General features: G+C 49.5%; 1 protein-coding gene across 1 annotated transcript in view; it reads left to right on the forward strand.

Moving 5' to 3' along the window:
* The first annotated feature begins 86 nt into the window (after window positions 1-86).
* SIAH2 (siah E3 ubiquitin protein ligase 2) overlaps window positions 87-17,126 on the forward strand; it is a 17,937-nt gene continuing 897 nt past the window's right edge. The window contains exon 1 of the mRNA XM_007100394.4: window positions 87-1,023. Within this exon, the coding sequence (XP_007100456.2) occupies window positions 610-1,023 (414 nt within the window). The 5' untranslated portion in view covers window positions 87-609. The remainder of the gene's footprint in view (window positions 1,024-17,126) is intronic.

The following is a 17,126-nucleotide window of genomic DNA, read 5'->3' on the forward strand; positions in this document are numbered from 1 at the left end:
CGTGACTCCCCGGGGTGTGGCCAGAGGACTCGGGCAACGCCTTCCCGAAGAGCGGCCCGCCCTCCGCAGCCCGGAAAATCAAGACCCCGCGCGGCAGCTACAGCGGCGACCGGACATGCTCACTGGCGCGGGTCGGGCCCTCAGCCCCGGCAGGAAGTGCCCGCGCTAGGCGGTCCCCCGTGCTGCCAGCTGGAGTCGGGCGGAGCCGGCGCCCCAGCGCAGGGTGGCTCTGCCAGTCCCCGCGCGCCTGGGCGGTCGCACACGTATCCAAGCGTCACGTCCGCGCGCGCCCCCGGGGCTTGCGTCAGCTGCCGCTCCAGGAGCGAGTGGGCCGTGGTTCTGCGCACCGCCAGGCTTCGGGGCTGCGACGCCTCCGGGAGGAGGAGTTTGGGGGCGCGGAGGGGTGTTCGGAGCGCCGAGGACCGCGGAGATCGTCAGCGCGGTTCGGCGCCCCCGCCTGCCCGGCGCCGACCGCCTCCGCTCCTCGGTCCCGGGCTGGGCGCGGTGGCGTTGCCCAGGAGCCTGCCGCCCGCGGGGCGCACACCGCCTTGACCCCGGCGGCCCCGCGGCAGGCAGGCGCCCGCAGTTCCATGGTTGGTTCGGAGCGCGATGAGCCGCCCGTCCTCCACCGGCCCCAGCGCTAACAAACCCTGCAGCAAGCAGCCGCCGCCGCAGCCCCAGCACGCTCAGTCCCCGACTGCGCCCCCGGCCGCCGCCACCATCTCGGCTGCGGGCCCCGGCTCGTCCGCGGTGCCCGCCGCGGCGGCGGTGATCTCGGGCCCCGGCGGCGGCGGGGCTGGCCCGGTGTCCCCGCAGCACCACGAGCTGACCTCGCTCTTCGAGTGCCCGGTCTGCTTTGACTATGTCCTGCCCCCCATCCTGCAGTGCCAGGCCGGGCACTTGGTGTGTAACCAATGCCGCCAGAAGTTGAGCTGCTGCCCGACGTGCAGGGGCGCCCTGACGCCCAGCATCAGGAACCTGGCTATGGAGAAGGTGGCCTCGGCAGTCCTGTTTCCCTGCAAGGTAAGCCCAGGTGCCAGCCGCGCACCTCCACCCGGCGACCTCCCGGAACTCCTGTGTCCTCCAGCCCACTCTCAGGCGGTGAGAGGCAGGTGGCATCTCTCTTATTAAAAAAAAAAAAAAAAAAGTTTACACCTTGTCTACGCTCCCCCATGCCCACCTGTCCACTTTGGGAGTAGCTCTGGGCTGACAGCTGCCCAATCACTGACCCCAGCCTAATTGGCATGAGATCGTTGTTAGAACACTTCACGCTCTCCCCACCCGGAGCCTGCGTACTCTGCAGACGTGTACTCAGGCTGGGTAGAGCTGGGCCGCCCAAGTAAAACTTGGACCGGGAAGCTGACTATCTTTGGGGGATTGAGGAGGGGGAGAAAGGGCGAACCAAACGCACCCTTTACCAGCGCTGGGCTTGGAAGAATTGCTACTGTATTCCTCCTGCACCCCGCGCCTGCTTTCAGCGCACCCCTGACACGTGGGAGCCCTCGGGAGGGTAGCTAAAAAAAGGGTGCCTACAGCCTGTTTTCCTCCAGCAACAAGAGAACCCTGTAAGCCACGCCTTTCCCTCTCCCAGGCTTCCAAGGACTTGGGGAGTTGTGTTTTTTCACTAAGTGGGGTGAAAGCAAGAGTTGATGGGAATTTAACAGGAAGGGCACGCAGGAGCTGTTGTTACAGTTCTTTAAAGCCCATCACTTTATTTTTTATTTAGTTAAAAGATTATCGATGATCTTGCAAAAAAAAAAAGCACATCACTGAGACAAGAAGTCAAGTGAAAGAGCAAGATGTCTCACCTCCTTTCCCACCAATGTTAGGTTTAGTATGCATCTGCATAGGGTTTTTTCTAACCATATATAAATATACTCTTCCGCAGCTGAATAGAGAATCGTAGATGTCAGCGTCAGAAAGGTTTATATATGCACACATAAGTTTTTCTGCCAAAAATGGCTTCTGCAACTTGCTGTCTTAAATTCGTTTCATCACACGTATTTTTCTATGTCTGCAACCTAGCTCTACCTCATTGTATTTTAAATGACTGCATAATATTGCATTGTGTGGTCATATGGTAGCATCTGTTAACCTACATCTGTCATTTAAAAATCTTCAGGAGCAGTTTCAGAGACATACCTATCTGTGTTACCTTATTATAACCTAGAATTTTACCATAAAGTTCACTCTCTGAACTTAGAAATAATGTCATTAATACTTCTGTGTTTTTTTGTAAAAGTAACTACTGTCTCTTGGGCCATTTAGGCTGTCTTGCATTTCTCCTTGCTGCTGCTTACTTTTATAGGGCAAGAGCTTATTTTAAAATTAAAAAGAATCCACCAGAGAATTGAAGCTTGGGACTCAAGTCAGTAAAATGAGTGGTTTAATTTGGTCTGTGCCCTACCACAAATCAAGTTTAAAATAGCATATTCAAATAAGGGTTTGAAGCCGTGTCTGGGCTATGGGTTTTCAGTCAACCTTAATAAATTACTCTGCTTTCAACTACTCCTCATGTAAAGCTTACTAATTCACCCAGCCCAGTAGCAGGTTGTTATAAAATTTAGACAAAATAGTTCCAAATTTTTCTTAGGGTCATGAAGAAAGTGGCAGCCTGGTGATCAAGAGAAGATTTGGTGGGCTTCCCTGGTGGTGCAGTGGTTGAGAATCTGCCTGCCAATGCAGGGGACACGGGTTCGAGCCCTGGTCTGGGAAGATCCCACATGCCGCGGAGCAACTGGACCCGTGAGCCACAGTTACTGAGTCTGCGCGTCTGGAGCCTGTGCTCCGCAACAAGAGACGCCGCGATAGCGAGAGGCCCGCGCACCGCAATGAAGAGTTGGCGCCCCGCTTGCCACAACTAGAGAAAGCCCCCGCACAGAAACGGAAGACCCAACACAGCCGTAAATAAATAAATAAATAAATTTTTTTTAAAAAAAGAAGATTTGGCGATAGGTGACATAAGAGTGGATATTTGAGGTCTGAGATATTTTGTGGGGCCTGGGTGAGGAGGTGGCAGATGCCCCACAGGGTTTCTGGGCAGCCATCTTCTGAGCCTTTCACTTTCCCCCAGACCTTCAGTGGCTGATAAAAGAAATTATTTTAGATGAATTACAGGTCACAAATGAGCATTGGCTATCAGTCAGCTATCCCTAATTTATTTTTAAAAAGCAGTATCATAAAAGCATTATGGGGCTTCCCCGGTGGCGCAGTGGTTGAGAGTCCGCCTGCCGATGCAGGGGACACGGGTTCGTGCCCCGGTCTGGGAGGATCCCACATGCAGCGGAGCAACTGGGCCCGTGAGCCATGGCCGCTGAGACTGCGTCGGAGCCTGTGCTCTGCAACGGGAGAGGCCACAACAGTGAGAGGCCTGCGTAACGCGCAAAAAAAAAAAAAAAAAAAAAAAAAGCATTGTGTTGCTCCCTAGAGAAAGGGAAAGGGACAGTTACAACATGCTGTCTGAAGTATGAAGTTTCACTTTTAGGATCCAGAATTCTGGTTCCTATTGAAGCATGTGTTCTTTCCTAATGTGAAGTCTCTCTTGAAGAAGAATTCTCTTGGGAATCAAGGGTATCCAGCATTTCTGTACATGTCAGTGATTTTTAAAGTTCCCATTCTGTAAGACTGCACTTGGACAAAGCCATCACTTTGCAAGCTGAAATTAGACAGGGTCAACCATCCCCCTGCAGACCAGGAACCGAGCTTACAAAGTGACCTGGGGGCTCACTTTTGTGCAAATGCATATGTGTGAGATTTATAGAGCTGGAGTATATGCATGCCTCAATTCTGGTTGATCAGTAATCCAGACTATTGACAGGGCAGCTCAGCCAGTTAGTTTGGATAAAACAAACTTGGCTGGATACAGAGGCTCAGCAAGCAACTGAGATAATGTTTGTTGGGGAGGCTGAGAGCAATAGGGAGTGGTGAGGTCTGTGGCAAACTTCAGCAAACTAGGTCTGCCTAGCAAGCCCTATGCCTCACACTTGCCCCTGGAAATCACAGGGACTGCCCTGTCACTGTCCCTACCTGCTCTGAGTCTCTCTCATGGGCTGGCTCATGGGAGAAAACCAATGTTGGGTAAAATACCAGAAGCCAGGTCTCAGGAGTTGCCTAGCACTGCCATTGTTTGCCTGAGAGACCACCTCTGGGGGCCTTGATGTCCTCATCTGTGATGAGGAGATTGGACTGTTCAACTTCTAAGGACCTGTAGCTTCTAGAATTCCATGAAAAGAAGGGAGGCTCTGTGGAATGCTTGTTGGATGCCCTCTGCCTGCCAGCTCCTTTGCATGGGTCATCTTTTATGAGCTTGCTTTTCTTTTTCGCAGGTGAGGAAACAAGCGCCTATAGAGAGGTTAAGTGTTAAGTGACTTGTCAAGATCACGCAGTGGACCAGCCCATAAGCCTGCATCCCGAAGGCACACGTCCTTGTACTACTCACTATGTAGGGATTTGGAATCTGAGCTTATACTCCAAGGCTCCAAATCATAACTTGAGGTTGACACCAGTAACAGAATCATCCGGCTGGATGAGTTCACCAGATGGACACATCCCAATGAGACAACATAGATGCTGACTATAAAATTCATTGGCAGGAATGCTGTAGGGCTTGTGGGGTGGGACGATCCGGCGGGGTGGCGGGGAGAGGAGGGAGGGAATAGCTGACAAAGCTAATATTTGGGGGGGATTTCAACCCACCTCTGAACTGCTGTGCTTCAGTTGCCCCCAAAATGGATGCGTTGCCCAATAGCTTCCTTATGTAGGTGAGGGGTCACATAATTAAAGGCTAGAGTCCTGCCTTTGATAGAGGGCACCATATGCGCTATTAGCTCAGGTCTCCTTTTAAAAAAAGGATCTCTATCAGAGAATGGCTGTCTGCCACCTGTTCTATGGCCTGTGCCACGCCTGAGAAGTTTAGGCATCCTATCCCCTTATCTCAAACCCAGCGCCACCTCCAGGGAGCGTGGGTGTAGGGGGAGAAGTGAAGGTTGACACACTGGTGCCCCCCACTCAACAGTGTATTTTAATATTAGCCAAGTATTTCTCTCCGCAGCCGTGGGAAATGCTCAACCGTCCCAGCCCACTTACACTGGGAGGCATCTTCTTTCCACTTTTTCCTTGGCTCCTCTAAAAGTTCCTAGCAGCATTATCACCACATAATTATGGAACTGGAAAGCCTCTGTCAGATTAAGGCTTCCCTGCAGTTGGATTGTGACAGCGTTGTTTGTGTCCCTCAAAAAAAATAAAAAGAAGTCAAATTAGATAATCCAGCTGAAAGTTAAAAGCTCTTCAGCGTGGACTCATCTAGTCAGGTAGGGACAAATCGTAAATGCCAGCAGGAACAGGTAATGCGAGGGACAGAGGCATCTGACACGTGACCTCAGGTTCGGGTGACGTCAGGGGCAGTGGGGGTGATTGGGAGTTGGACCACACGTGCCACCTTCCAAGAGGGCAACTTTTGCCTGAGTCTGGCTGGTTGGCAGGGATGGGAATGTGGATGCAGCCATGCCAGACCTTTGGATTTTTTCAAGAAAAGCCAGAAATCTGGATTTTTTGAATGTTACATATCTCAATTTGGGCTTCCCTGGTGGCGCAGTGGTTAAGAATCCGCCTGCCAATGCAGGCGACACGGGTTCGAGCCCTGGTCCGGGAAGATCCCACATGCCGCGGAGCAACTCAGCCCGTGCGCCACGACTACTGAGCCTGCGCGCTAGAGCCCGCGAGCCACCACTACTGAGCCCGCGTGACACAACTACTGAAGCCCGCGCGCCACAACTACTGAAGCCCGCGCACCTAGAGGCCATGCTCTGCAACAAGAGAAGCCACCGCGATGAGAAGCCCACGCACCCCAATTAAGACTAGCCCCCGCTCGCCGCAACTAGAGAAAGCCCGTGCGCAGCAACGAAGACCCAACGCAGCCATAAATAAATAAATTTTTTTAAAAAAAATCTCAATTTTTTTTTTTTAACATTGGCCAAATTCAAATGTAAAGCCAGTATTTGCAGGCCCAGCCAACCATGTCTGCAGACCAAATTCCAGCTGCCAGTGTGCAACCTCTGACCTGGTTCTCTTCTAGAAAGCATCCATTGAGCCTGGAAGTTCTCATTTGACTCTGAGCATGCATGAACTTTGGAACTCTGATAGGCCCCAACTGTTACAGCTTATTCCCTTTTCATCTTTGTTTTGCCCAGAGAGAATGCCAACCTTCTGGCCTTTGGGAGACCTGAACTGTTGTCCTATTGACTAGATGTTTGACTTTGTACAAGGCGCCTGAGTGCCTTTAAGAGAAAGAGTTGAACTAAATGATTATACCAAGGATCTTTTTTTTGCCCTAAAATTTTGGAATCTGGTGAGCTGTCCAAGGGAAAAGGTCACTACACAGGAGACAGGACTGGGTTCTCATCCTGGCTTTCTGTGACCTCAGTCCAGTCACTACTTCCTTGGACCTTTTGGTTCATCACTTAAAAAGAACGGAGATAGGGCTTCCCTGGTGGCGCAGTGGTTGAGAGCCCGCCTGCCGATGCAGGGGACACGGGTTCGTGCCCCGGTCCGGGAGGATCCCACATGCCGCGGAGCGGCTGGGCCCGTGAGCCATGGCCGCTGGGCCTGCGCGTCCGGAGCCTGTGCTCCGCAAGGGGAGAGGCCACAACAGTGAGAGGCCCGCGTACCGCAAAAAAAAAAAAAAAAAAAAAAAAAGAACGGAGATAACCCCTAGCTTGGTGGGCGCTCTCAGATCAGAAGTGCTGGAGAGGGTTTCTGCTTCACCAAATCAGATGGAAGATGGGTGGGGTCACAGTGGTTGCTAGGTGATGGGTGATCAGTCAGCTAAAATTCTGAGGGGATAAGCTGATTTGCCAAAACAATTGCAAAGATCTCTTCTGAGCCTCAGTAATTCCCCTAAGACAAAATCCTGTACTTTGGAAATTGTCCCTGCCGCCCTCACTCCTGGCTGAAGATGACCAGGTTGGCTCCTTTTAAAAGCCTGTGCTGGCAGGCACTGGGGTCCATGTGCATTTCTGGTGAGGCTCAAGATTTTCAAGAACAAAGTTGACAGCTTTTGAATATAAAATCAAGAACAGAAGCACCAACTAGGAAGAGTACCAAAGTTTAATGCTGATTCTACACAGAGTTGGCCAAAGATTTTTCACAGGTCGCCACCGCCTGGAACTAGACTAAATCATTGCTACTTAAAGGTCATCTTTAGTACAAGCAGAACCAAAAGGTACAGCAGGTCTGACCTATAAAGTCCCCAGCCTAGGAATGGATTAGAGTTGCCCTTTTTTTTTTTGAAGCCGCATATAAAGTGCTGTATACAAATGACTACAGTAAGACCTCAGTGTAAAATGTCTTAAGAGCCAGACTTGTACATCTGACGAAATGTGTGAACTGTGACATTTCTCATTCCCACCCGTAAGGGCCTCCTCACTCCTTGAAAGGGGCACATAGTCGGTACGCATTTGCCAGAGTGAACACCAGCCTTCAGAGCCATTGTGTGTCGCTGGTGAGTCACACAGAAAGGCTTCCTGAGCAAATGTGGTTTTTTGTTTTGTTTTTTTTTTTAATTTTTTAAAAAATTATTTTATTTTACTTTTTAAAAAAAAAAATAAATTTACTTATTTTGGCTGTGTTGGGTCCTCGTTGCTGTGCGAGGGCTTTCTCTAGTTGCGGCGAGCGGGGGCCACTCTTCATCGCGGTGCGTGGGCCTCTCACTGTCGCGGCCTCTCTTGTTGCCGAGCACAGGCTCCAGACGCGCAGGCTCAGTAGTTGTGGCTCACGGGCCCAGCCGCTCCGCGGCATGTGGGATCCTCCCAGACCAGGACTCGAACCTGCGTCCCCTGCACTGGCAGGCAGACTCTCAACCACTGAGCCACCAGGGAAGCCCGCAAATGTGTTTTTATATTAAACCTGAGTGTACTTTCTGACGCTTGTGAGAGATACAGAAAATTCCCTAGCAGAATTTCATCACCTTTTCCCCACGTGTGCATCTTTCTCCGTTCGTTTCTTAAAAACTGGGAAGCTGTCATTCTCATTTCCAGTTGGGTAAAGGCTTTACTGTAATGAATTTTACACTGTACAGTGTCTGTGGGTAAAAGGTTACCCCCTTCCCAGTTTTCAGCCACAGACACTGTCGAGATGGATGGAAGGTAACCTGTGTTAAATGTGTGGGCCTGGGCCCTATTTTATAACTTTCAGTCAATAAAGGTAGTGTCTTTGGCTCACTCCTTCTCGCCCAGGCTACCTCTTACTCTGGTAGCTTTGAGAGCTGCTCTACTCAAGCCTCCTGGTCCAGACCCCACTGCATCCCCACTGTGACTACCTGGTGACCTCTCCAAGCCCCAGAGGCTCGTAGGTAAAATGGGGAGATGATTGGGTTGTTGTAAGGATCAAATGTAATAACTCATGCAAAGTGCCCAGCACATAGTAAACACTAAATAAGTGTGCACAGTTAGAAACTACAGAAAGCAAACAGCCGGAGTCTGGGGTCAGGTCCAGGATACACTTTAAAAAGAAAAAAAGGAATCTTATTTTCTCCCATCAATTTCTCCCACCCAGCTCTTCCCTACTCCTAATCTTGTAGGGTTTTCATAGAGCTATATAAATTGGCCCTGGCATTGGTTTTTCAGTGATGAGACTTTTTTAAAATTTCTTAAACGCTTTTAGAAGGGAAAGCCTGCTTAGATTAGGTAACACTTTTTATGTGTGTATTTTATGTTTTTAAAGGTTATGATCATTATTTTTAATGTAGAACATATAGGAGATTTTAATTTGATATTATTTCTATAATCCCTACCACCTAGAATAGACACTGCACCATTTCTGCATATGTCCTTGCAAACTTACCACAATATCAAAATATACAAACAAACAAAAAACAACGAAAAACAAGTAAGATGGGAAATCCACATACTATTTCATAACCTGTTTTTTCATCTAACACATTGTGACTGCTTTTCCACACTGATAAATATTCCGTAAGATCCTGGAATGTTATGGAATGCAACGTTGATTATGAATGTATCAGTTATTTAATCAAACTCCAGTTTGTGGTCATTTAAATCATTCTGTTTTCTTACTGTGTTTAAAAAAAAAAAAAAGAAAAGTACTGCTTTAATTGAATCCCTGTGCATAAGAAAATAATTATTTCCTAATGATAAATTCCTAGATGTTGAATGATAGGGCCAAAGGGTATGTGCAGAAATAAGAAGCTATTGCTCATACAGCCAAACTGCCTTCTCACGTAGAATCATTTACAATCAGGTGCCCATTTCTCTCCAGCGTCACCAGCAATGGGTGTTATCCTTTTGCTTTTCTCAATGCTGCCGCCTGCTTTATCTCCCTCACGTAACATCAGGCGAGAGTTGGCCCCTCCTGATCACCCACTAACTTTTCATCAGACCCACCCCTGCCTTGGAATCCCCTGCAGCCCCCAAGCCCTCTCTTCCTACAAACCATCTGCCTAGCCAGCCATCGCCCCACCCCTCCCTCCCCACCCTTCTGAAACTCTGAGTCTAACTCTGGAGATAGATGTGCCAACAGAGCCCTTCTGAAGTAGAAGGAGCAGAGGAGTCTGGAGGCCTCCCTCAGTGGTGGTGTCGGAGCTGCATTAAAAAGGATGAGTAGGGCTTCCCTGGTGGCGCAGTGGTTAAGAATCCGCCTGCCGATGCAGGGGACGCGGGTTCGAGGCCTGGTCCGGGAAGATGCCACATGCCGCGGAGCGGCTGGGCCCGTGCGCCACAACTACTGAGCCAGCGCTCTAGAGCCCGTGGGCCACAACTACTGAAGCCCGTGCACCTAGAGCCAGTGCTGTGCAACAAGAGAAGCCACCGCAATGAGAAGCCCGAGTACCGCAACCAAGAGCAGCCCCCGCTCACCGCAACTAGAGAAAGCCGGCGCGCAGCAATGAAGACCCAACGCAGCCAAAAATAAATAAAAAACGTTTTTAATTAAAATAAAATAAAAAGAATGGGCAGCAGCATGCCCATGGAGAAGGAAGGGATGGAAGATCCTGCTGGGGCTGTATGGAAGGCCAGTGCTTGTAGAAAACGTTGTTTACCTGGTCCGAGCTGGGTGCATTATCTCATGTTATCTTCCTAATTACTTTGTAAAGGAAGTAGGACATGGTTAGCATCTCCCCTAAGAGATTTGCCCGAAGTTTGCAAGCTTGGGGAGCAGAAACTCCAGGATGTGCCTTATAATTACACATCCAATGTCTCAACCTCCTGCCTTTTCTGCTACCAACTCCACCAGCTGAGGAACGGGGATCCCAGCCTCACGTAGTGGCTTTTGGAGGGATGGCAGTGGTGGTACCAGAAGGGGCCTTTTATTTAACTAGGCATACAGGATGTCCAGTTAAATTTGAGTTCCAAATAAATATTTTTTTAATATAAGTATAACCCACATATTGTCTGGAACATACTGAGCTGCGTGTATCTTTATTTGCTACATCTGGCAACCCTACCACTTCAGCCTTCTTGTGAATTCAGTTGCATTCACTGAGAAATAAAACGTCCAGAGGGACTGCAGCGCCGTTTGAAGGGTGGGCAGGGCAGTGAACGTGATCGCGCAGGTGGGAGCTTGGCGGGGAGGGTGTACTGAGAAAGGCTGGACGAGGCCCAGAACGCCTCTCGCTCCAGCTCTTGCTTTACGGTGCTTTTGTCTGCTTGAACGGAGACTCTGAAGGGACCTTAGGAAACTGGTTCTTCGAGCCGTCGTGGGGTTAGCTGCTAGCTCGAGCTATGGTCAGATGAGAGGTATATTTGGTCAAAAGTCAACTTTTGTTTAACATTTCCAAGATTAAAAAGAACCCCCTGCCAGCCCAAGGAGTCTTTGTAAGGCCAGACATCCCCAAGACTAGGATGTTCTCAGATGACTGCAATAATAAGATGCCAGACTCTTCCACCAAGTCACCTTCAGTAAGAAATCTCTGCCACATGGGGCTCGTCGACTTTTTCTTAGGCAAAAAGGAGGAATTTTTGAGCCCAAGATGTTAATTAGCATTGCCTTCTCCAGAAGAAAGTTTTATAAAGTTAAGTGTCAGTATTTTCTTAACCTCACCACTGTTTGACAGTTCAAGTACTGAGTGACACTGTCTTCTCTGTGAAAGTGTTACTGCACTATGGGTAGATAATTATGTCTTTGCACTACCTCATAGCAGAGGTGAGGAATACACCCTTTGAGTTAAGTGAAAATCCGCTGAAGTTTTTAGAGGAAGGATGCTAGACAGACAGATGCAGGGTGAGTATGATTATTATTATTTTTTTTTTTTTTTGCGGTACGCGGGCCTCTCACCGTTGTGGCCTCTCCCCTTGCGGAGCACAGGCTCCGGACGCGCAGGCTCAGCGGCCACGGCTCACGGGCCCAGCCGCTCCGCGGCACGTGGGATCTTCCCGGACCGGGGCGCGAACCCGCGTCCCCTGCATCGGCAGGCGGACTCTCAACCACTGCGCCACCAGGGAAGCCCAGTATGATTATTATAATAAAGAAGAGATGTCACCTTCTCCTGTTGCCCACGTCTGAAATTCTCCACTGGTAATAACAGCCAAGGGCTGAGTAGTAGGTAGTTTTAGGGACCCACTCAGAGGTGACTTGGTAGGTAGGTAGGCTCAATCCAAGATTACACAGGACACTGGGTACCTGAGTTCTAATCACAGCCACTCTACCAGTGGTTGTAAACACATTTTAAGCAGGAGGGACATAGCCATCAAAATGACGAAAGCATCATGTTTCCCCATCTTTGTAAGGTTTCAGAAAAGCTATAAACACGCTCCCCCACCCCCACCCCGCAGAACTAGTTTATGTAAATAAGGTGATAATGTGATATGCAGTAGATATTCTTATCTAATCTACAGTCCATATTCAAATTTCAGTGGTTGCCCCGGTAATGCCCTTTGTAGCAATTTTCGTTTCCCAGTCCAGGGTCAGACATTGCATTTGGCTGTCAGTGTGCATTCTGTGATGATTACAGCTTATTTAGATGGAAAGAAAGTGCACTTTGCTTTTGCTTTACTCCAAGACAAGGTCATTTCTTGGATTTAATTCAGAAGTTTATAAGAATCAACAGCACAATATAGATTGTACTTTCGTTTTTCTTGAGCCAGTCTCGTTTGAGGTGCTGGCAGATACTTTGCTCATACGCTCCACCGTTTCCTAGGAGGTAAGCAGGAGGAGGCAAGGCGGTTACCTCCCAGTCCCCAAGAGCGACCTGCTTCTGTGCGCGGCGCCTCCAGTGTCATAGCCGGTTGACTGTTGGAGTCCAGCAAAGCGTTCTTGAATCGCATGGACTCAGATTTGATTAAATAGGTGAAAAGACTTATTCTAAACCAGTCACAGGATCCATGACCTTAACTAGCATGCAGGCTAAGAATTCTGTTGATATACGCATTCCGTAAACAAATATAATATGCCTGTGTTTCTTAGGTAAATAACAGGTGTCCAGTGTTTGACTACGTTTCTGACATAACCTCGTCGTGTGTGTTTGAGTGTCAAAGTGTCTCTATGCCAAAAAGGGAACAACCTCGTCTAAATTCCAGCTTAAGTAAAACAACCTTCAAACCCCACGTCCAGAAAACAATTGGCACTATTTACTGCTTTCTGCAAAGACATCAAAATGAGGCGCCGGGTCACATGTTGCCCTTTTCATGGCAGAACGTGTTTGCACAAGACTTTTGAGCCATCGCAACGTGCAGGGTTTCTAAAAGAGAAGTCAGAAATGTTATTTCAACATCGCTTTGTTTCTCACCCTGCTGGGCCATCTCTCCCCAATGCCAAACACATTCGTCTTTAGCTTTGGGCTCCTGTGTGTAATCGTGTCTCCCCTAACCTCCCGTTAAAGAGGTTCACTTAAAGCAGATCCCACTCGGCCCCGGAAGAGACAAGCAGATACTTGCCGGGGGAGAAATCTCATTTATGACCAAGGATGTGTCCCAGGCTGCAGACAGCCCTCTGCGAAGCAGCCCAGGTGCTTTATCTCAGGAACAAGAGCGTGCAGTGAAGAGGCGGGCGTCTCAAGGAAAGCGCGCATCCTTTGAACCGTCCCCTTGGGTGGGCAGGCCCCGGCCAGACTGAGAGAAGGGAAAAGCCTCAGGACTTTCTTGCCAGAGGCCAGGGAAGGCTGGGAGGGCCTAATTACTGGTTACTTGTTTGTGAGGTACCGCCACCTCATTCCTTAGGGAGGGCTGCTTTCAGGGCTGTTTTTTCTCCTTGCCACCCAAGGGAGAAGTTCGTATTCGAACCTGCTTCCAGAAGCAGTGTATCTGTGGACCCTGGGTGTTGCGTGTGTGTTCGGTGGAGGGTACGGGGCATCCAGGAGGATGGAAATTGTCTCTCTTTCTCGAGAGTGGTTCTTAGACTGTCTGACTCCTAAGCTGTTGTGCGCCAAGAAAGGGCAGCAGAGGACCTGGAAACACAGGGTTCTGACCCTGGCGCGGCCACCAGTGACGACGTGGCCAGGGTGAGTCAGTCAGTCTGTGAAACGGGCGGAACCAGCGCCCCAGGCTCCCTCCACGCTGCACAAGCCATCAGCGTCTAGTCGTGCGTCAGGGCTGGCGTTCCTGAGCTGCCCTGGGTAGCGCCCGCTGGCTGGGCCGGGGACCAGCACGACCCGCTTCCTGGTGTGGCCCCTCCTCGCGGCTGCGAGTGTGGCCGCCCCGCCGGGCTCTGTCACTCATTGAAGATCAGCGGCTCTCCACTGGGGTGATTTTGCCGCCCAGGAGACAGCTGGCCAGGACTGGTGACATTTCTGCTTGTCAAAACGCGGTGGGTGGGGAGATGCTCTGGCATCCAGTGGGTAGAGGCCAGGGATGCCGCTAAACATCCTCCAATGCACAGCCCCCCAAACCCAGACTTATCTGCTCTTTGTCAATAGTGCTGCTGTAGAGAAACCCGGAAAGCAAACTAAACTGTCAGTGATGTCCCTGACGGAACCTGGACCCTCCTGCTCATTTGGGTTTTATCCCCACTGTTCGCTCCACTAACCCTCGCTAGAGCTGGATGGACCTACTCCATCCACAGTGAAGCTTCCCATCCCCCCCTCCTCAACCTCTCCCCACTCTGAAATCGCCTATCACCGGCCCCCACCCCGTCTTCCTTTGCATAGTTACCTGTTTTTCTGATGTATTTGAGCTGTTTATTGTTGCATGATGTGGCCCCTCTGACAGCAAACACCACAGGGGCCGGATCTGCACCACAGAGGTTGGCAGCCCTTAGAAATCCTTGGAGCTTATCGAGAAAACACAAGCCCAGGGACCAGTGCAGTTTGGGTTGGCTCCTCGGTGGCACCTGGACCATTTTGTAGACAGTCTCGGGGAATTCACAGACCCTGAGGCCTGCCCTCTGATCCCTGGAGGAGTGCCCCTAATGTAGGTGACAAGAACGTCATTCCAGAACAATGGCGAGACTGTCACAAGTATGAAGTGTGGCACGAGCGTGCGTGTGTATGTGTGCGTGTGAGTGCGCCCACGTTTAAAGTGTAGATCTTTTCTTTCTAGAGATCATGTCTCCCGTGATGGAAAAGAGAAGGAATAGACTGGCATTAAAGTTCAGCTTGTTTAGGAAAAGCAGAGCAAGCACATCAACGCTCTAAAGTTAAATTTATTTAAGTGAACAGAGGCTGTAGCAAGATCTTTTCTCATAGGGTCACTGTCCACACAGATGCTAAGTAATGCCTGGTCTGTTCGTGTAATTTGGGGAGGTCCCCTGTTCTCTGTATTGGGGTCGAAGGAAGAGTGTGTGACTTGTAAGGCAAACCAATAATTCAGAATATAAATATTCCTACTTGAGTTACGCAAGAAAAAGTCCTAAAATGATTGCTAGGTGATAAATATTTGTTGTACATTTGCCTTCGTGAACCTGGAGTGGTTTGGGGCTTTGGGCTGGGGAAGAGGGGCAGGTGGTGCTTTTCTGTACACTCTGTGCCAGAGTTCATCTCATTCCTGGAATTATTCCTGGGCAGCTGTGGTAAACAGCCAGTGCTGAAAGGTCTTCAGATCCAAATATTGAGGGCTTGTTTCAGCCAGGGAATCTGCCAGGCTCTGGGCCAATCCTTGCTATTTTTATTGTGTGGATGTGTGTTTTTAAACACCCGGCAGAAGCGCCTCACCCATCACTCACAGAAGACCATCGGAGGGCTCTGTATCCCGAGCCTCACCCTAGATTTAAAACACAGTTAACAGAGGTTTGTTTTTTAGGGCCTTACACTGTTAGGAACACAAACTATAAATATATGTGGATAAATAAATTTGTTTCTCCTTCTGATTAAGTTTCTTATACCGGTGCTTTTAAAATTAGTCTGTGGTTTTAGAAGATGAATACACAATTCCTACGGGCAAAGTAAGTAACTGTCAACTATTTCTGCCAATGCCTACTGAAGGCCGTTATAATTCACTTTAGGTACAGAGGAGAAAGGAGCTGCATTTCTCTCTTTAAGCCACCCTCTTCTTCCGTATTAGGGGAGACTCATCTCCCTGAGGGCGGCAGCTGCCTTCTCTGCTCTGTATCCGCTCAGTGACTACAGCTTAGGGTCTTGTAAGGAGAAGATGCCTAGTGTCTGCGTATTGCTGGTGATGAATTCAGCTGTAAAGATTAGAATGTGACCTATTTAAAGTTTATAAGGGGTTTATTCCCTAAGGCAGGGTAGGGAGAAGCAAAAACAGCTGTGGGGTTTGGTTTTGCTTTTTTAGCATTGGACATAGCATCTTCGAAAAATGACAATGGGGGACTTCCCTGGCGGTCCAGTGGTTAGGACTTGGCGCTTTCACTGCTGTGGTCCTGGGTTCAGTCCCTGGTTGGGGAACTAAGATCCTGCAAGCAAGCTGCCTGGCACGGCCCAAAAAAAAAAAAAAAAGAAAAGAAAAGAAAAATGACGTGGCCCTTCCCTCATTTGGTGTCTTCATGCCTCAACAGGGGGGAGGGGGATCCAAGTGGGGGAACCCAGATGGCATACCTGCCAAGGGGGATAAAGCTAACTTCTGGTTTCACCCGAAAAGTTCATTCAGGTTTCCTTATCCTTGACAAAACCACCGCATGGTACTCTGGGCAAGTGTCTACTTGTGAGCTGATTCTCCATCTGGTATCTGGGAATTAACACGGTCATTCTTATGAAGGTTGGGTATAGAAATCTAATTCCTTTTGGCGTGGTCTTGTCTCATGATAGATGTGATTTATCCATCAGGAATGTCATCCCAGGTGCAGGGAGAAAAAGGTTTTGTTCTCACCCTATTAAGGCAGCGTGGGGGGAGAGACTGTCAGAAAACTCATCTAGGACGAGCGGCCACTCCAGGACCCACTTTAGTTCCCCTTCCTACCGGGCCCGTCATGAGGACCTGACCCACCGGCTCATGAAGAGATGTGCACATGGGCTTGAGGAAGGGGTCTGGGCAGAGTCCAGCGGGCTTTGAGAAGAGGGTGAGGCCCTTCTCATTTTCACCTCCACTGGCTGGAACCAAACTGACCAGCAGTCTCCCGAGTTAGTTAAGTAGCTCTTGGATGTGATTTCCTTTCCCACAAAGAGTATGTCCAAAGCCCACCCTGAGGGGAAGGTAAAAGGTGAAGAAGGCGAGGTCATACTTCTAGCAACGTGAGGGGTCTCCAGCCCTCTTCTGCCCTGGGCTGGTCACTCCAGCAGCAAGAGCAGGGAACCACAGGGCAGCCTTCCCACAGGCTGCCTGCTGGTCACAATGTGAGCCAGGAAGAAGTGGACAGGGACAACGGAGGGGAATTGTACTATCTGCAAAATTGTCTGTAGGGGAAAACTAGTCTGGAGATAACATATAGTCCTTATCCTACCCCTAAGCAATTCTAAATTCTTTTTAAAAATTCTTTAAATTCACAGAAGGTAAGGAAAAGGCCAGATTTTCTAGGGCTGGCTTCACAATTTCGTTTGAGACATTTATAGTAAGAGCACTTGAGTTCTCATGTTTTTAAGCGTTGGAACAGGGGCAGGAATGCAGTTCATTCCTGGTTCGGGATGTGCCCCTGATTTTATGCACGGCAGTACTGAGGAGGAATAGGCACTGAGACTTTGAAGTCCAATGTTTCACTCCTCTCGAGCAAAAGTAGTTGAAATAAGAATGCAGTTTAAGGGCTTCCCTGGTGGCGCAGTGGTTGCGCGTCCGCCTGCCGATGCAGGGGAC

The sequence above is a fragment of the Physeter macrocephalus genome, chromosome 1 (assembly GCF_002837175.3).
Source record: "Physeter macrocephalus isolate SW-GA chromosome 1, ASM283717v5, whole genome shotgun sequence".
Taxonomy (NCBI): Eukaryota; Metazoa; Chordata; class Mammalia; order Artiodactyla; family Physeteridae; genus Physeter; species Physeter macrocephalus.